General features: G+C 30.8%; 1 protein-coding gene across 2 annotated transcripts in view; it reads left to right on the forward strand.

The window, feature by feature from the left end:
• Positions 1-10,248: 10,248 nt before the first annotated feature.
• LOC125072298 (paired box protein Pax-6-like) overlaps positions 10,249-21,802 on the forward strand; it is a 49,687-nt gene continuing 38,133 nt past the window's right edge. For both annotated transcript variants that reach the window (XM_047682871.1, XM_047682872.1), the window contains exons 1-2: positions 10,249-10,346; positions 21,129-21,354. In XM_047682871.1, the coding sequence (XP_047538827.1) occupies positions 10,334-10,346; positions 21,129-21,354 (239 nt within the window). In that variant the 5' untranslated portion in view covers positions 10,249-10,333. The remainder of the gene's footprint in view (positions 10,347-21,128; positions 21,355-21,802) is intronic.

Below are 21,802 nucleotides of genomic sequence, written 5' to 3' on the forward strand. Positions count from 1 at the left end.
TACAAAAAAAAGTAATATAATCCTCTATGGATTCATAATAACACTTCTTTGGTCTCAATCAATAGCCGTCTCACCCTTGACGATGAGGCTTAATAAGGATTAAGATAGAGCCTTTTTAAAGTAAAAAGCTTTTGATGTATTTCGATTATGATATTTTTATTTTTGTCTTCGACGTAGCATATCCGTTTTATTTCAATTGATTATTTATTTATAAAATCACTTTTATTAACATTTTTGTCATATTAACGTATATTTATTAAAACTCATGTGTTGGATATTAACATGTTTTTTTTTTAACAAACGTAACATGAAAAGAAATCAACTTAAAATTAAATATAATAAAAAATACAAGTATCTAGTATCCACAAACATGTTTTAAAAGAGAAAATATAGTCAAGTAAAGTTAATTAAATTTGAAACTAACAAAGAGCAGAGAGAAAAGATTATATTTTTAATTTTCCCATTTAGAGGAATGCAAAAGTGCTCCACCATACAGCCTCAACTCGTAAACCCAAGCACTGATATCATTACGATTCATCGTATGTTTTTGTACTTTTTAAATTTCGAACCTCTAATAGCTCAAAGGTGAATACAAGAGTGATTAATTGAATCGTACCGACAAGATGTATACAAATATCTTTCCTTTTATATGTATGAAAAAATATCAACATTGTTATCATTTCGTCAATATATTACTGACAAAATTAAAATAAAACGATACTGGTTCATTTGTGCACCTATCTATATATACTTAAAATATATACTTCTCCTATGATTATTTTACTACTTTAAAGTGTTTTGGGCTTAAAATTATATAAATACCTATTTAAAAAACGTAATAAATTCAATTATAAAGCCTACATAATATATCATAAACATGACATTGCTGAATTTTTAGATGTTGAAAAAGAGTAACTACTGTGTTTCTTGCCGGTTCTTCTCTGTAGAATCTACATTCCGAAACGGTGGTAGCTTTACTTTAAATAGTTTGTTAAATGACGATTCAAAAGTGCTTGTAAAAGCCTACTTGAATAAAGTATATTTTGATTTGATTTGATTTACTAATATCTACATTTAGAACTATTTATCAATGAAATGTTTATTAAAAAAATAAAATAAAAAAAAGATCGTTTTAGCCCAAATCATGACAGCTATGCAAACTTTTTATATAAATAAATTAAAAATAATAAGTGTTTCACGAAAATTAAAAGTAAAATATCCGATATACTAATACAACATAAAATAATGCACGCAATTTGACTGTAGCGATTTGTTAAAACAAATTAACTTAAATTTACCTTCTCGTTTAACGCGTAGAAATGTTTACAATAATTTTTATATTTCTACAACTAATTCAAATCTTGAAAGTATAATACGCTTTCTAAACGACACGTTAATTTAGATATAGCTATATAACTCAGAATTATCTAAGTAAAAAACATATGATGAGTTTTTTGAAATATTTTTTTTTATTAAATTTATACTTTGTATTACGATTACTTAATTCATTAATTTGATGTCTTTAATGGCCATTATTTATTTATGAATACCTTTTTTTGTAGTTCTCATTAATTAAGTACCACTATGTAACACTTCTTTTAAAACGGTGTAATGTACCTACTTACTATGTGAACCTTATTAAATAACTAAAATAAAATAAATTGATTCAGAGTTTATTTGTAAATTTAGTTTTTCTTTATTAATATTCCGATTTGAAATAATTATTCCCATTGAAAATTTCAAACAGTTTCTAAAATTATGAATTATCATATTTGTAATGTAAGTGACTAGAACGTCATGCAATGTAAGTAAAGCAAGAACCTTATATAACCTTTTACGTACAAGCACAGTTGAATCGTAATATTACAAAATAAAATTATATTTAAAACTATCACTGGTTGGAGAGTTCATTGTAGATTCTACCTACAAGAAACGTAAAGTTGTCTCCTACCGGACAATTAAATTATATTGAAATATAAATTAAATATAACACCTTTTTAATTATTCAACTTGATGAAAAAAGTATCGTAATTTTATGTTTTAATTATCACAAACGATTTTTTAAGTTTTTAGGGCGTCGAGAATTAAGATATGATAAGAATATTTCATAATTTCAATCAAACTCAAACTTGAGACTACCGAAACTGATTTATTGTATACACACTTGTTACACTTGGTACACACACTTATAATCCAAATATCAACATTAATAAAAAGTAAGAGTATGCGTCAATGAATCTGCCGTTTAAGTCATTATTATCATCGATGCCCCGATCTAATGGTTTGTCACCAGACGGCTGTGGATTCCATAGTCCGTAATACGAATATCAGATCAAGGCAATAAGTTATTGGGTTTTCGGTGCAATAATTTATCAGTAGAGTATATTCCCAAGTCTAAGAAGACATGTCGTTTTGGTCCTGATTTGATCTTTCCTGTGGCGTTGAATTGCAATCTCATTGTTATGCGAGAGTAAAACTAGAGAGATATGTTTACGCACACATATGACATATACATGCACACAATAATGTCTCATAAAAGCACAATTAAATTAATGTATTTCTTAAATAAAAGGAACGAGGAACATGTTAAAAGGTACGGTGGTTAAGCCTCGAATTGACAATTTACGAAATAGAAATATATTTTACAATGTTAGTCTATGAATAAAGTTGATTTAGGTAGTTATCTTATACTGTTATAAAAGTAATGGAAAAAAACAGTTGAACTTTATTACAAAAGTATAGAAAGTTCTAATATTTTTATACGTGTAAAAATATTGTTTTCAAAAGGTTATTAAATGTCATAGACAATTGTGTAATATTGTATTTTTGACATAATATGTAATTGTCGATATTCCTATTAATCGTTCAAATATTATATAGTTTATTTTTAATTCGATGTAAATAGTTTGCCGATTTTACATCAATTATTATTTCTGAAAATATTATTTTTTAAACATTAACACAAAAGATATAATATATAAGATTTATTTTTATAATTATAAATGGAACTTAAAGTTTACTTCGATTACCTACGCCATCGAAAAAAAAACCTTTGGCACTGGCAAAATTGAACTGAACTTTAGTTAAGATGACAATAAATTCCATATTTAAAAGAAACAATTAAACTATAATTATTAAAACGTACATAAATAACCAACATGATCACGATTGAGAACCATGTAAGTTAGAATACACAGATAGTACAATATCACTCGTAACACAAAAGCATAACACACGATAGAAAAAAAGAATTTTAAAAATATTTCAAAGACCATAATCAGATTGCGCCAAAAAGAAAAAAAAACATCAAAGAAACATTATGACACTCGACAATTCAAAGCCTTAACTACACTGTTAATTATATACTGGAAACGAGCTACATTATTTTTTTAAACGCAGTCAAAAGGAAGAGACTTTGACGTTTGCAACTTAATGTGAGTACTCTCAACGGTATATGTTTTGTATGACGCACGTGCGTGCTTTGATGCCGGAATGAAAGACAAGAGGTATGATGGTCGATGGCAATGAAACCGCAGCTTAAATTTGTGCATAAAATGTATCAAATAAAAACCTACTGTAATTTTCTGTGTGACTGTACGATGAGTCCCTTTTTATTTTCTTTACGATTGTATCGTTAATGTTCTTAGTCGAGCGAATAGTAAATTTGAAATAAACGGAGGCGCAAATTTAAAAAAGTTTTCACAGCAATTGTACTTAATTCAACTACTTATTAGATTTTTTTTTAATTGATTGTTTTTTTATTAGTGTGTAGTGACAAATATTACCAAGGAGTTTATCATAATTATATTATATGTGATAAATTATATGTATAACCATGTTGATTGAGCAATTAATCAATTACGTTCTGTATTTGCTAGGAAATCGATGTTATATTTGTTTTAATATTTAGTAATTTTTAATCACCTCCAAGTTGATAAAAGCGGCCCTAATACGTAGGCCTTTTCGATAAATAATAAATAAAATATATTACAAAGAATTTTTCTTTGCACATTTACTTTAAAAAAACTTAAGTTTAAAAGGTAAATCGACTCACATATAAATAAAAAAATATTCTAAGCAAAGAGGTCGTAAAGATTGCAGATGATATATTAAACAAATATAAGAAATAGTTTCGAAAAACGAGGTTGCATAGATTCGAAAAGAAACTCGCGAGGAATCCGATAGAATCTGTTCCACTTAAGAGCGCATTAGCGGCACCTGGGACTAACGACGCTGAATCAAAGCGGGCGACTAATGAGGTGTGAGAGACCAGGAGATATACGATCCTTAAGAGATCTCGCGTTTAACACTCGGAATGTGTTTGAGACGTTTTTAAATTGTTTCATTTGTTTGCTATTAGATGTACTGCGATGGGTGTTTGTTCGTTGTTAGAAATACATGTGTGTTTAGTAATGATGTATCTACACAACCAAGAACAGGAAATTGATGCCTGTTTAGCAAATGGCACAGCTTCTTATATAATGTTCTCCGATACGCGTTGCATCTTCTGGTAAGACATTTATGTGTGTTGGTTAAGTAGGTTTTTTCAAGTAGGCCTTACAAAAACATACCTCTCTTTTATTAGTATAGATGTGATTTCTGTTGGAACGAAAAAAGTTGGACCTTAGCTTAGTTTCGAACATATAAAAAAAACATTACCCATTCTTTTTTTTAATTTTGAATATTATAGTACGTTATAAATTTATATGTGTATCTATGTTAAACCTTCTTATAAGTAAGTTGATTTTTTAGAAGTTTTAAATAATCGACATTTTACCAGCGAAAGTTTTACCTTACATTTTTTTTTCCATTTTTACCTAGCATACAGTTTTCTAGAAAATTAACTGAAAAAGCGTATTACCGTACAAGTTATCGACAAGCCAACATTATCTTGGTTAAATTTAAAATTCCGCCCGGAGTTTAGCCTTTGACGTGCTCAGACGGCCACTTACGAGGAAACTCACTTTTTCAAACATTTTATACTAGTTCTGCGAATAGATTCTAGATTTAAATGCATTAAGGCTAATTATATTAATTTAATACATCTTTAACTAAGATTACGTTTTTAGATTTCATTTAAAAAAGTTAATATATTTCATCTGTGCCTCTGTCTTAAAGAAAAGACTTAGAACTTGACACTACTACGCTGATATAACTAAGCCGAGATGACCCAATGATTAGCGGTCCGGAGATTCAAACCCGGGTAAACACCGGTGATGTTTTAATTATCTTTTTATATAAAATATTTATGAGGAAACGCGAATGTGCTATTCGATGGTAAATGGTCACCGTCAATAGACTCTGTAAAAAATATTAAACATTCCAAACATCGACAATGCGCCACCAATCTTGATAACTAAGATGTTATGTCTCTTGTAGTTACACTGTTTCACTTACCCCTCAAACTGAAACACAACAATACTAAGTATAACTGCTAGGCTGTTGAATGTATGATGACAGGGTGGTAGTTACCCAGACTGGTTTGCATAAAGCTCTACCACAGAGTAAATAAATGCAGAAGAAAATGGCAAGGAAACGCGTCACATGAGTTTCCACCAACCCACAATTAAGCAGCATGGTGGAGTTTCCAAACCGACCTTTTACTCTAAAGGAGAGGAGTAGTTACCCCAACAGTGATAGTATTTCAGTTTTCACTTGCAGGTTACCCGACGATATATTTCTTCGTAAAAAAAATATTACCCTGTTACTACAATATTGCAGTGCTTGGATTGGATTGGTAGATAAACTCTTAATTAAAAAAAAGCTATCCCATGTAACTTAATCCGCGAAATCAAAACTCTAAAGGCGTCAGAGTGGTTTACACTTTTTTTATTAGATTTGCTTGAAATATTATACATACAAATCCTTTTTCACAATTTTTTTTTATTTTAATTTTATTGTTTTCTTTACTAAAACTTTACTAAAATATTATAAGGATGATATAGGTATTATGGAACTTAATTCATTATTATATGAAATCACACAAAAAATTAACTAAATTATTCGAGAGTGTTTAAAGTTCTTAACTTTAATTCCTGTAACTTTGCATATCGTTTGATTACATTCAACTTAACTAATTTTCTTAAATTCATAAACGCAACTTGAATTGTTATGAAGGCCTATGGTTATTATTTACTTTATTGGTTTTATTTAACTAGAGGCAGAGCTGGGCAATCTGGTCCAGTACCACCAAAATTAATTACATATTTATATTGCTGAATTGAAAATGAGACACGTTTTAATTTATAATATAAGGTTGATGGTTAAAGAATAGTTAATATTATTTAAAGTGCCAACGTGTATTGAGGTAGGTTGATATTTACCGTATAAGATCTTTGACGTAAATATAAAAAAAAAAAAAAATTACTCAAACATTTTTTATTTTTATATTGGAACGGACGTTTAACATTCATTGATAAAAAAAAATAAAACAAGATTTAATTCCTAAGGTTGTTGTAATATTATGTATTAATATTTTATAAAATCCAAATGGGTAACTAAAAATTTACTTATTTAATAAAAATAAAAAACTTCTATTAATTATGTCATTATCAAGAATAAAGTCACGCAATTACGTCATAAACGATTACAGATTCAAAATCAAAAGCATATTAGAAAAAATCCGTGCTATTCAAAAATAAACATTGTAATAAAAGGCGTGGGCTTTCTCTTGCAGGTGACCTGTCATTTTTTTGTAACTGTGATATTGTAAGTAATTAATTACCAACGCATTACGTAAATTAATTTTATCAAGGAACCCACCAGCTTAACATAGAGTAATTAAAACAAAAAACAGATGCAAAGCCATTAAATTTAAAATGTTAACAAAGCTTTTCTGAAAAAGTTTAAAATTCGATTCTTGTAGTGTGGTATTAGTACAGTCAGCGATGTAATTTTTTAAACGCTTTTTATATGACTGTACCACTTACTAACAATACATAAAAAAGTTGCTGATTTATCAATATGGCCAATGTCTTTTTTTTTTAATATCATATTTGTGTTTAAAATATCGGATCTTATAGGTAAATTAAAGCTAATTCTCAAAAAATAAATTATTTAATTTTAATTAATTTTTGTTATACATACTCTTTGCTATTTCATCTAAGCCATATAATAATTATATTATTATGAATTCCAATTCTTAAAAAAAAAAACGTTCTAAGTTCAACCATTTTTTAATTTCACTTCCAACCAATGGCAACTCTAGATAATGTAAGTCTTAAACAATAACCTAGCACCTAGAATGATGATATAAATTTTGCATTTAGCATTATCTACACGCAACACGATCTATGGCCGGCTAATTATACTAATTAGAAACCCGTTTTATAAATTCCGTAGTAACTCGATCCGGCAGATAACGCATAAAGGGGCCGGCGATCGGCGAGATAAAGAAGACGTTTGATTGGTGATGCATTATATTTGTTGATGTTGATATGAGTACAGTGGACAGATAATTAAGATACTATATTACATTTGAATAATTTATCATTTTAGTTCCGAGTTAAATGATATTTCGGTGTAGGTTTTTCTGCAGTCGACTGTACAGGCCCTTTAGGTCGTTACTGTTTTATTTCGGCACTGCGAATGTTTTTAGCAAGCGTTGGTCAATGAACTATATGAAACAAGATGTATTGTTTCAACTTTTATATAACAAATTTAAGATATTTTTCTATGATGGTAGGTATATACCTAATTGTGTTTTACCCAGAGTTAAGACCGTGTGAGTTTTATACATGTTAGATGCAATAAAAAAAGTCTAGATAAATTCTAGCTTAAAGTTCATTATAACATTTGTTCATTCGAACAAAAAAATGTAATTTATCTGATGTTTTGTAAGGCTACTTACCGCGCAGGCGCTGAATGAGTTTATACAATTTCTATCCCAGTCTCAATTATTCAAATCTTCAATACGAAATCAATTGACCGTATCCACAGCGAAATGGACTTAATGTACTAGTTATTAAATATCAATATCGCCCGTTATTAGAATAGTTAAAGTTACATCACTATTATAAGGTTATTTTCGTATCGTTTGATAAAAATTTAACTCAATATTTTGTAAGGCGTTTTATTCTCGACTATATATTTTTTTTGCTTTTGTTTTTTTTTTTTTTTTTCTATTTATTTACTGTGTCTAGACGAAGAGTTGAATTTTGAGAAAAGTGATTTAACTCTACGAGATCTATAATAAAATCTTAATAAATATTGTTAACGATGAAATGTTCAATAGATTTCAATTGTTTTATGATTTTTATTCGTACAAAAATAAATACAAATTAATCGATTAATCAGAAACAATTATAAAACAATAGAAGTCATAAAAATGTACAACACACATTCAACAAAGAAATATATGTTCGTTTAAACAAAAACAAAATGTCGTTAGCTCAGCCTCTAGTACGTATCGCTTGCAGTAAAGCAACGGCCTTACTATTCGCTGATACTTTACCGACTTTTCATGTTAGCCGGCATCCACTACGCATTCGCTTTGACTAGATTCAAAGTGAGTCTTCAATTTAGGCGACCCTTAGAGCTGGGCCATTGTACCCCACTTCCAAGGGGATATATCAAAGTGGAAATTCGATTGAGACTTGAAAAGATCAAATACGTGTATATTTGAGTACCTGTGACTTTTGTAATGCCATTGGATTTATAATGTCGTTAGGCGAGTACCTATTCTATCGGAGGAATTTTGTGTTTTTATTATACAAGCTAATACACACGGCTTTGCGTTATATGCAAGAATACCGACGTTACACAAGCAAACGAAGGTGTTCATTACCAGAAATAGCATAGAGTTACTGTAGCTACAAAAGTTACATCTGGATTTTGGTGTTAATGAAATACTGTTTATTTTACACAACGTTTAACAGCCCCGTCTTAAGCAAAACAAGCGCCCGGTTGCGAGCAGTGTTCTGGCTATACCCTCGTACCTAAAAAGATTTAAGAACCTTCTGGGTCCCTCACTGGTAGACTAAAACGGACCTAACATTTAAATACTCTTATAAACAAAAAAGCAAAGGAACGTGTGTAGAACCGACCTTATTAACGCTAACAAAGTGACCTTTAGTCATAGAACTCGATGTAAGTAGTATTAATGACGTAGAAGTTTTCAGATGCGCGCACCAAAATATATATATTTACGAATCTTGTTACATAACATTGAAGATGATGTTCTACCAATAGATCTAACAGCGGACATTCACAATGAGGAAATATTATGTAGGATATATTATTGTGCATAAGTGTGTGTGCACACAGATGCACTCTTCAGTCCATAACTTAGAATCTAATACGACAAAAACACACACTGCTAACTTACAACCCTCGAGCGAGAAAACTTCTTGCAAGGAGGAGAATTGATTTTTACCAGTTCGACTCAGAGTTTGAATTCAGGGCCTCGTGATTATTATAAGCTATCCATTATACCGACTAGGTATAAAATTACTAGGTTAAAAAAAATATTAAGAAAAATATAATAAATATGTACGTAAAAACTTGAAATAGTTACAAATAGCGGTACGTAAAACAAAAATATCATATTATCGTACTCCCGACAGACTGACACACGGCACCGACTACCGTTCGGATGCTAACATGATGGGTGGTACAACTGGCTATCAGGCCGATCTCACTTCATTACTCCAACCCATCGATCATTATCGTCTCACGAACGCACTAACTATTTGTACTATGCAACAATAGATGGCGCTCTCCTAACACGATTCAGCAACATCATCCACCAATTAACGATCGGCTCTTTCACTCGCGGGGGAGAGTACATACGATAGAATGGGACGGTATATTTGTAAGTTTTCAAAGAAGCGTAAGCGAGCCTTGATTGTAATTGATGATGCGATTGTCTAATGCCGCTTTGAGGTCAATAAGTTTCTACAACCGGTGCCTTTCTTTCGCAGGTCAACGGCGGCGCACGGTGCTCCTTTAATGTGCATAAACACTACTGGGAAGATACTTGACGTATACAAATAGCCTTTGTCATTCTTTAAAGTGTTAAGCTCATTGTTATTCAGTATTGATAGCGAAGTCTTAATTTAAAAGAAAAAAAATAGATACAAGGTTATATAAGGCTAATTTAAACCTTACTGGTATCAAAATTTATTTCATACTTGATTTAAGGAGTGTGCATTAGGCAAAAGTATAAAGGGTTGTTAGACATAGGGGGCTACCAGGGGATAGGCAAGGCAGGGTGGCGCTGCACGGGGGCTGGGGGCGGGCGGCGCCGGCGCCCGCGCACGCCGCCACCACGCTGGTGGGCGGATTGGTGGCGCCGCCGCGGGAACCCACCACGGCGGCCGAGGCTTTCTGGAAGATGCCGCACAAAGGTAAATAACACACTTTTAATATTTCATACATTTTATATTTAAAACAATAACTCATACCCAACTATACTTAACTGAAACAAAAGTGTCTAATTATGTCAACGTAAACAGGCCTAAAGTTTTAAGCAAATTTTATTTATTTATTATTATGTGTCTTAATTATTAAAACTATCTATAACTTACTCAAGTACTTACTTACTTAGTTCAAGCAAATCAACTTGGAAAACATTCAAAAACAAATTCTTCAACAGCTTTGGAATAATATGTAATATTTTTATGACGGCCATAAGTTACGTCATAAGCAATTAGGGTTCAGTTCGCAAAATTTATGACGACTATGTTTTGCTGTATATATTTCGAAATAAAATTTAAACCCCTGCTCGTTCAAACGCGAGTGAGGCCAAAATCTAATCATACATAAATAACATACCACAGAAATACTTAAATTATTGTCCTTTCCATGAAGTCTAAAATGCGATATTATATATTTATAATAATACGATATTTATTATAATACGATAATACGATATTTATATTGCAAATATAATTTAAATAAACAGATTATTTAGTCCAAAATATCTCACTCAAATTGTATAGAATGTTCGCTTTTAATACAATTATTTTTTCAACTGAACAAGACGCTAACAAGTCGGCAAGTCTCCGTCGCTTGGAAAGTTCGCAGTTGTTGTCACTCCGTCTTGGCAGTTGGCTGGCAACTGGTATTGTGGTTCCTTGAAGATTACTAGAATCAAACTTCTAATTAAACTTAAGTTTAACAATAGGACATTTGTTAATTACTAAAGAGAATAGACATATGAAAATAAAATTCTGCTTTTATAATTAGTCTATCAGTAAAAATCCTACGGGTGGGAACTGCCACTTTTTTATTCTCATCAAGAATATTTAGAACATATTCTTCTAAACCCAGTACAGTTTTGAACCCATGACTATATTTTGAAGTTTTAGCAACAAACACGACATGAATATTACAGAGATAAATGAAGTTCATACTAAAATGTACATGTGTAAATGTACACGTAGAAACTAAACTTTTTTTTAGTTTCCACGTGTTCTATTCATTCGAAAAAATCGGTTTTAAATAAATAAGATATTCAAACATATCTATATATATAATATTAAAGAAATATTTAATTTATTTAATAAGTTTAAAATTGAGTAAAAATTTAAAACCTTAACAATGGTTTTTTTACGCTGTTTTCGTTTCAAAACCCAACAAAACAAATACATTTATTTTATTTATCTTTTAAAGATAACTTCAATTATTTTGAAATACGTCGACCATCCCAATATTATCTTAGCGATATAACTTGAATTAAACAATAATTGTTCTCTATTACTAAGACCATATAAATATATTTTGTCGTGATCGAAGTTAGGAAATAGCACTAAATGTTTGCGTTCGCGGCAACAACAATTTTAGTTCGAGTTTATTTTTACTGGCTGGTATCTTGAACAAGTTGCCGAGTTTGTTAATGTAGGCTGACCTTTGAGGACTATTTCTGTTCAATAATTTAATTTAATTTTGGAAATACATGTTGCAGATTTTTTCTTTGACTTATATTTATATTAAATGAAGCGAGCAGCTGTCGGTTTAAATAAACGATTATCCAGATACGATTGTCTTGAAATGATCGTACAGATTATGTATATCTCTCTGTAGTACTTTCTTATATACAAAATCATGTCTCTACTAAATAAAAATTAAATCTCTCTCCTCCACCTCACTAATGAACCAGTTATACATCATATTTTTGTTTTTTTAATTATTAAATAATTTTTGTTTTTTGTATTTCTATGAGTTTTTATAAAATTTTAATACAAATTTCATGCTAGGCCGACATATATTAATATTTAAAGCATAATATATTTAGTAATATTAAATGTTAATAAAGGCTTTCATGTATATATTTAGTATGTATCCTAGTGTCTCATATTATAATTTATTCAACAAGATTCTTCCATAAACGTTTTGTATGTTGCCAACAAAATATAATTATGCCCGCCATACCCGACCAAACGGAGCATGCGACGTTCTTGTCACATTAAGCGTTAGATAAAGACAAATAGACCGGAAAATCGTCGGTAAGAGGGAGATAAATAGTTGTTTCTTTGTCACGATGCTGAAGGAATTTTAATGATTAAGTACTCGATTTCTGTCTACGTTAACTTCAAGTGTCTTTGTATTTCTAGTGAACTAAGAATCTGTATTGCCGGTAGTGAAATGATCGGAATAGGTTAAAAATAGAAAATATAATCAAAACGTTATACTAAACTTAAGGCAGATTTATTTATTCCTTGTGCTTGCTCACCTATAATTCTAATATATACTTATATAAAAAAAAACCCTTACGTATTTTTTTATTTTACAAAAAGGCATTTTTTTTCTTGTTTGCGCTTATAACGTCTATATATGTTACAGACTGTAGAAGTCAAAACTAACTATACCTAAGTATAAGTAACTATTTGATATAATAAATTTAAAAAAACCTATCCCGAGCATACAATTTAAAAAAAATACAGTTATATTTGTTGGCTGTAATTCAAACAAAGCTGCCAGCTAAGCTCGGATCGAAAACAATTGTTTTAAAAAACAACAACACTTAAAACATTTCGAAAACAATGTTAATCGGACTTAAGAAAAATCAATAGTTCAAGTAAATCCTAGTTTGACAAGAAGCCATTGTGAAACCAGATAAACATGGATTTAACTGTATAACTAAATTAAATATTGAGCACGTTACAGTTACAATGTCATTCCCAATACTTAAAATAAATTAATAATAAAACGAACCATTTATTAAAAAGCTTCTATTGAACTGAATATCGTATTAAAGTTAAAGCGCATACAAAATTTCGTGTTTGGACTGTTGACAGTTAGGAGCCAGGATTATATATATAGGATAAAAAGAAATTGCTATCGAAACTGACTTGTAAAATTTTAATTCCGTAGGATAACAGTTAGTTGACGGTAGTGCTTTGTGTCAGCCCGTCTGGGTAGGTACCACCCAATCATCAGGTATTCTACCGTCAAACAGCAATACTTAGTATTATTGTGTTCCGGTTTGAAGGGTGAGTGAGCCAGTGTAAAAGGCATATAACATTTTAGTTCACAAGATTGGTAGCGCATTGGTGGATGTAAGGAATGGTTAATATTTCGGACAGCGACAATGTCTATGGTGGTGAACACATAATATTAGATGTTCCATTTGCCCGTCCGCTTACTTATATCATCCAATTCGACTTGCAAGATTTGACTTAAGCAAACCATCACTCTAACATTTCGAGTTAAATAAAAGTTTTGACATAAAGTTTTCTGCGTCGCCTCTGTGACTAAATCTTACCAAAAAAAGTACAACGCATAAAAAGTAGGTTTAATCTTTTTATGTTAAAATCGCCGAACGCCTGTCTGTTATAGTTTCGCATAAAAGCTTAGATTTTGTATAAGGCTGAATGCGAAGAAAACTGCTCTCGACTAGGAAAAAAAGGTACAATTTTATTGATACACTCAAAATTAATCAAAGACACATCCATTAAAAATAATTGATGTGTTATTTGTTAAGTCGTTTATCAATAGAAACTTTTTGTACGTGTTTAGTAAGGGGCGTGGTTGGTGATAATCGTCATAAATTATGTCACGGCAAAACAGACGACATGACATCATGAATGGGCCACAGATAAAATACGTTTTGGCATAAAGATATGTGCATTTTTCTTTTTTTTATTGAAACGTTGATTTTTTTACCATGAAGGTATTTCTATGTCAATAGGTGCATTTTTTTTTTTTATTATTTTTATGAATCGAATTAGCCAATATTTATTTCAAAAGGATCTTAACTACGATAACACAGTACTCATCACTAGTCATTAGGTTGAGATGAGGCATTTGCCCACCTGTGGGATATTTACGAGCTGTTATTATTCATTACAATCTTTGAACATAAACAGAGTTTCTATGTTATAATAAATATTTATAATTATTCGTAAAGTAAAATGATAATCTCGATGTTTATTTATATGTAATAACATATTTCAATATGCCCCCGTACATAGTACCCACTCTATATTTAAATGTTAATGTCCCTAATGGCGTACACATTTTAACAAGATATACATTTTTACACTTGTCATTATAATAATTAAACTATATCTGATATAAATTATGATTTTGCTATAACTCTGTATAATTGTCTTTTATTAAAAAATCGTTGATCAGATGTGGCACACTCGCTAAAGCACGTGAATCGTTACTGAAAATTGCGTGTTGAAACCCGTGCAAATACCAGTGAGTTTCATTGTCTTGTACTAGGTGGTGACGGAAAACATCGTTAGGAAATCTGCTATATGTGTTTCCATCAATACACAATAGAGCAGTGTGCTTGAATGAGCTCCTAATTTTATCCATAAGACGACGGGATGCCTGCTGTGCCTGTTGCCTGAAAAAATATGCCTTAAGTGTAAATATACACACGCTTATTTTTTAAAGCCCTTTTACGTCTTTTTTTTCATATGACGCGATGTGTAATTTTACTAGTATTATAAATTGTGACGTATGTGATTAATATCTATTTTAATATCAACAGCTTCGTTCAATTAGACTCTTAAAATAATCTGACTAAACTGACCTGTATGATAATATCAATTAAACATAAGTAAAGCTAAGGGAACAAAGTTTAAATAAAATGTTCTCATCAATCATAATAATTATTCACAGTTTCTTCTTAATAGATACATATCTTTATTATACGTAAGGTTTCATTTGGTTAAATTAATAATTATTCTAAAAAGTTATATACAACCGGGATGTATAAAAGAATTTACGACATTCATAATTCTTTAATTAATAATATATAACATTCTAATTCGAGGAATTACACACGACTCTTTACCTCTTGTTCTGTTATATAATCTTACTAAAGTATATTTTTAATTCAAACTTCGATTGCTAGTAAAAGTTACTATGTAAGGAATTAAATGAATGTCAACACCAGACTAAAATGCACATAGTCAATAAGCTTTGTCGTCAAAAATCATGACACAACGTGCTGTTTATATGAATAGGTAACGTTGTAATCTCATCATCAATTAATAATAATTAATTAGAACAAATGTTTTTCTCATATGTTAATTTATATCGATCTTATAACGGTCATAAGCTCAACACTAAAATCTATTTATTGTAAATTCGAAATTCAAACGGGATTTAGTGCACCCAAAATGGCGGTCACACAATTAAACTTCCCCCACAGATTAAAGCAATTCAAAAACAGATACAAAATAATAATAAGAAGGGCATTAAGTGGGGGTTGTGTCTGTCTGTGACACCAGGTGTGCCCTGTCATAAGCAGGGACGACCCTTATGTATTTATTTCTTACATAATAAAGTGTTTGATTAATGTTAATGCATTTAATCGTTTCTTTTTATATTTAAACGTAAATGAAAGCCCTTATTAGCTTCAAAAGGGATCGCCTTAATTGTATACAGGGATATAGATTAACGAATATTTTATATTTGAATAAATATATAAATTATAACATAACATACTTACATACCTTAACATAATTAATAGGTAACATATTAGATATATACCTGTATGTTATGTATTTGGAAAGTTTTAAAGTTAAAAAAATTATAAATCAGCTTAAAATAAAATTGATACAAACGGCTTATAGTACAGCCAGAAACCACCGTAATCACTGCTAACTAAAACCTTGTTAACAAGCTGTTTAGTTTAAATAGGAACAGATTATCCATCAGGCAGTGCAGGTAACTAGAAGCAAAGGCAGGTCAAAAATTGGAAAATTTAAAAAGACAATTTCTCCTATTTGAATACCGTGATATACATACATACATAGCATACATTCGTAATATTGTAAAGAACGTCTTGTAGAAAAGGTTACCCGAAAAGTCCGTTATCTAGGAGCCCCGAGGTCTTAATTTAAAATCTTAAATCTGGCCTTGGTCCTAAGATATTTCACCAGACTGCTTGCCATGACTAGTAGTCAGACAAGTGACAGAATTTCGTCTTAATGTTGTCCTCTCGATGTTTTTATACAAGAACAGAAAGACTGTGGTCCTTGCTCCGATTTAAACTCTATGACTAACACGTTTAAAATGCATCATACGTATAAACTACATTATTTACACATAACGTTACGTACATAGTTGTACATAACATAATTACATCAACACTCTGTAAATTAAGGAGAAGGTTTAGAGCATATTCCACCACGCTGCTCCAATGCTTGTTGATGGAATACACATGTGGCAGAATTTCGTTGAAAGATACATTTTTCCTCACGATGTTTTCCTTCACCGCCGAGCACGAGATGAATTATAAACAAAAATTAAGCACATGAAAATTCATGCCTGGGCTTGAACCCGAAATACTCGGTTATGATGCACGCGTTCTAACCACTGCGCCATCTCGGCTCTACATAGGACATAGTTGTAAATAACATTAAATGATTATAAATAATTCATTTAGATAATTAACTTAAAAACATAGTTGTGTTTCATTTGAAATAAAGTTAAAATACTTATACGTACTTACCTATAGCGCAGATATCCTTGTCTGTAATAACTTAAGTAAATTGTCAAATGATCTGATTCAATATTCATTCATTCAATGTTGTTGTAGTCAATTGACTGTCTTATATTTAAGATAAGTTCTTCTGTTCTTCCTATACTTGTATAATTATTAACAATTATTATTTTAAAATATTTCAGTCAAATAAAACATTAATTTATGTACAAATAAATAAGAATATAAAATTCATTAATTCCAGTTAAATGTAAGTTCATCGGCGACAAAAACAATAAATGAAGCCAAAAAATCGCTTTAAAAATTCGTTGACAAATAGGAAGGACAATAAAATTTTATATAACGTTAAACGCATCAAGCATTGTGGGCTTAATTTATAAAAATAACTACAACTACACATAAATTTATAGAGTGGCGGCCATAAAAACGGGGATTAAAAATAAATCGCTCGAATAAATTGCACCTCTGAAATTAAAACGCTCCCTCACGACACGCGCACTTGCGCCGACAGCGCGGCTCTAGTGCAAGCGACGAGCGTAAGCGTGTATCAGCTGTTAAGTGGACACGGCTCTCAAAACGCGGTAGGATAGTTCAGATTTTGCTGCAGTTGTGACGTCATAAAGTTAATCATCTACTAAGAATAGAAATCACCCAATAAGAAGCCTCTGTCTTCAAACTCATTTTCTCATCATCCAATAATGTATATCGTTATTATTTTTGAAACCAAACCAAACAAAATAATTAATATGTAATAATTATCCACCATTATTGTTTATTTTTTTAATTAAATATATTTTTTAACGATCAACATCGTTATTTACAACTAAGGCGATTAAAAGCTTATTCGTTTTTTTAATTCAACACTGGTTAGTGTGCATACGATAAAAAAAAATGTTAAACATTTGTAAAATGTCTTCCTTTACTAAACGCTATCGTAATTAATATTTATTACTCCATTCCTTTGCGTTATGTTTTAAATGAATCTATCTTTTTTGTTTTGAGTCGTCAATTGGATTCAATCATTATAGATAAGGCAGAGATCGTCAATATTTTTACGGATTGTTCGTTTTAAATATTGTCTATGAACAAATCGCGATTTCCTCTCCCTAATACCACCTACATACTGGGCGTGGGGCGTACCGTAGCGATTGTCCATTGTTCTTTTAACAGCCGCTTGCTTGTTAGTGCACGGCCAACGGTTGGTGACGCCTGACGAGAGCCGGCTAAGAGGTGTTATTAATAACGAGTTTTGGCGCGAAAATACGTCACTTAATTGGCGAACGTTGGGTATAATTAATTTTGATTGCGTGCGCAGAAAAATTATCACGCATCGTAAACGTTCTTGTATTAATTCTTTAATGTATAAGTATGTATGATAAGTAGGTATGTATAATAAGTCAGAACGAATCAAAAATTAAACAAAAGTATTCACGCCGTGCGTTACAGAATGGTTAATTATTTTGAACGCCTATAATAAAATTATAGATTTTATCTTTTGAGTTAAATTTTATGTAGCCAATATTTTTATGGGCTTGGACCGCAAACTACAATAATACAATATTTACTATATCAAATAAATAATCAACTTTTTAGTTAAAACTTGGTAATAGCATTCCAATCACGCGCCAAAAACTTCGAGCAACCGCAGAAAAAGGGCCAAAACAATGAACCTTCGTCATCCCCTTTAGGCCTTAATCAAGGGCCTGCCCTAAATTCGCCCACAAATTGCATCCAATTGTTCAATTTTTTACCGCGAGGCGTGTTTATAGGGGGTGGTGGAAAAAAGGAATTATCTGACGGCCAACGGTTGAGCGCATCTGATCTAATGCGGCCATTGAGAACTATTGGCGTGGTAAGCGGCGTGGTTATAATTGAGCCGAGACAACTGTTGGCTTGCCATCTGTAATTGTGAGCATAATTCAATTGACGATCGAGTTTACGATTGTTGTGAACTTTGGTATATAATGATCGGATTTAATATTCGTGTTCCATAATGTAAAACATCCTTAGATTCAATAACATCGAAAGTTTTGGCGATATTTCGGTAAATTCGATACTATATTCGTATCTTTATTCGATAATATGTCTATATAAAATTAAACATAAAGTTCACAAGTGAAGGAAAATAAACCAAATTCAAAAAGATTATTTCAACAAAGATTGCACATCGATAATGTTTATTCATTTCTTAATATTAATTATAGGAGGATTATTATTGACAAAATGCAATGCTTGTTTTTTTTTAATACGTTGCGTCTATTCCTATTAAAGTCAAAATTCATTAAATTCGAGTAAATTATAATAAGTGAATTAAATTATCACTTTAGACGATAAGTTAAATTTAAACCAGCAGATTAAACGAGTTTTGTTTAGAAGAATCGAAAAGATAATTAGTACGTAGTTACGTTTATTCGTAAAATCAAATTCTTATATTAATGACGCTTGCTTATCGATTGTGAAATTAAAAATGACGACAGGTTCTGAAAATAAAATCACCTCGCCTGAGAAGAATCAGCGACAGAGACTCAGCAACATCAATCAAACATATGTAATGAATTTTTATAAAATCAACGAATACCAAACCCATTTTTTTTTTATAAATTTTTGATATAAACTTGTACAGGAACGCTCTCTTCTCTGTTTTTTGTCATATCTTAGAAGAGAAAACTAGTATGACAAGAACTTAGAAAACACATCAGTGGGTCTTAAATATAAATATAATATCTTTATATATCATTAAACAAAGAGATGTTTTTTTTCGTGTTCGTGTTAATTGAAAAAACTAGTATATTTTACATACTTAAAACTTTTCCCAAAAGATGCATCGAGTTTCGTAGATGGTTATAGATATACAATTCAACAAAACCATACTTATATTTTATCATATCGTCTGTAAATTCAAAAGGTTAGTTTTATAATTGTTTGTTCAGATCTTGCACAGAATAATAATTCCGGTGTTCCATTACATAGTTTTCGCATATTTCAGCGAGCTATTATGAGGCAGTTCTTTTGTTGGAACAGTTTTGAAACTTGAACACGAATTGTTGCCAACTAAATTATTTTTGGAAATTATAATATTACGCTTTTATTTTAAGTTTTTTTTTATATATATAAATCTGTGGGAAGGTATGTAGATACTTTTGTAAACATATATGCTAATATGGTCGAATAACGGAATACGTTAATTTGACGATTATGCCTTTGAAAGTAAGTTTGATTCATCCGGTGTCGCTGGATGAGCTAAACAAAAATGACCTTTAGTTGACTCTTACGACTATCCATGAATATATTGTAAGTAGGTACTCTATTTTGCTCTGCTAGAGCAACACACAAGGCAGTTCATAATTAATTAATATAATTTTTCCTAAAAAAATAAAATCATACAAAAGTGAACCTACGAAGGTGGACAAATAGTCTTGAAAGATAAATGCTTAGTTACCAAATAGTAATTTTAAAATACTGAAATTGAAAATACGCTCCAATGATATCTGATTTTTGAACGGATTCCATATTATTATTTTTAACTAAAATATTTAATAATGTTGGCCAATATGATTGAGCTATAAAAAAGTCTACTGAGAAGCCTTCAATGTGGGTTTTACAATAAAGGATGCTGAAGTATACTTATCTTTTAGGATTAGATAATGATTGTGGTCTTCTATCTTCTACCGCAAACCCTTTTAATACTTTACGCATAGAATAGGCTCACTTTTTATTTTCGCAAAGCGGATTATTTTTTTTAAACGGGTTAGTTTTTTAACACTTTAAGATTGTGCCTACGCCTTTACAGGACAGGTACTTAAAAAAAATAAAATTTTTCATTATATTGCCATTTGAAAAGAAATTCGTTTCTGATCGATCGAAGATCCTACTTAAGTGTTTTTTTTTTTTATTATAATAATCGAAAAATGTTTGAATACGGATTATGTGTATTATATATTATTTTTGTATATATATATTAAATATTATATAATTATTTATTATTATGTTTATTTTATTCGCGCCATTATCTTTTTATAGTTTGTTGGGTATGAGTGAATTTGATATTAAAATAGTATTACTTAAATATTATATTATAATACAGTGTCTAACCTAAGCAAATATTATCAATTAATTGGAGTTCATGTAATCAAAAGTATACACTTTAAACGCTTATTATTTACTGTGTTAAACCGATTGTCCTTCTTATTTATAAATATCACAGAAGTCCCCTATGTCTTAGATGAGCTGATGCACAGTGCGGCTATGGGCGGTGGGGCCCTATTCGGGTGTTCATCTGCCGGTCATAGTGGGATCAATCAGCTAGGAGGAGTGTATGTGAATGGCAGACCGTTGCCAGACTCCACGAGGCAGAAGATCGTTGAGCTCGCCCACTCGGGAGCGAGGCCCTGCGACATTAGTCGCATCTTGCAAGTCTCCAACGGCTGCGTGTCCAAGATACTTGGCAGGTCAGTATATTAAGCCTTTAATTAGTGCTGGTTAATAGCATGCTCGCGAAACATAAGGTACTTTTACACTAGGAAAAGTTCTGATTTTACATTAGTTGCGGAAATCATTTTTTTTATTTGATCACTATTTCTTATCAATTTATTAATAGTTACATTGTGATTCGCTTTTGATATTTGATATAAATTTTCATTTTGACACAAAAAATCGTTAATATAATTGAACGTAATACAAATATTAAGAACAAAATTACAACGGTCTTACGGCAAAGAAATACTACGATGACAATTCACGAAAAGAAATCCATTCACCTTAACAATTTAGGTAATATTATAATCCAATTCTCGAAATAAGTCTAACTGTATTAAGACCAAGCAAAGGGCGCCCGTAACAATTAAACCGAACACTATTACCCGAATAAATGAATTATTTAACACAAAACCCATTGTC

The sequence above is a fragment of the Vanessa atalanta genome, chromosome 21, assembly GCF_905147765.1.
Source record: "Vanessa atalanta chromosome 21, ilVanAtal1.2, whole genome shotgun sequence".
Taxonomy (NCBI): Eukaryota; Metazoa; Arthropoda; class Insecta; order Lepidoptera; family Nymphalidae; genus Vanessa; species Vanessa atalanta.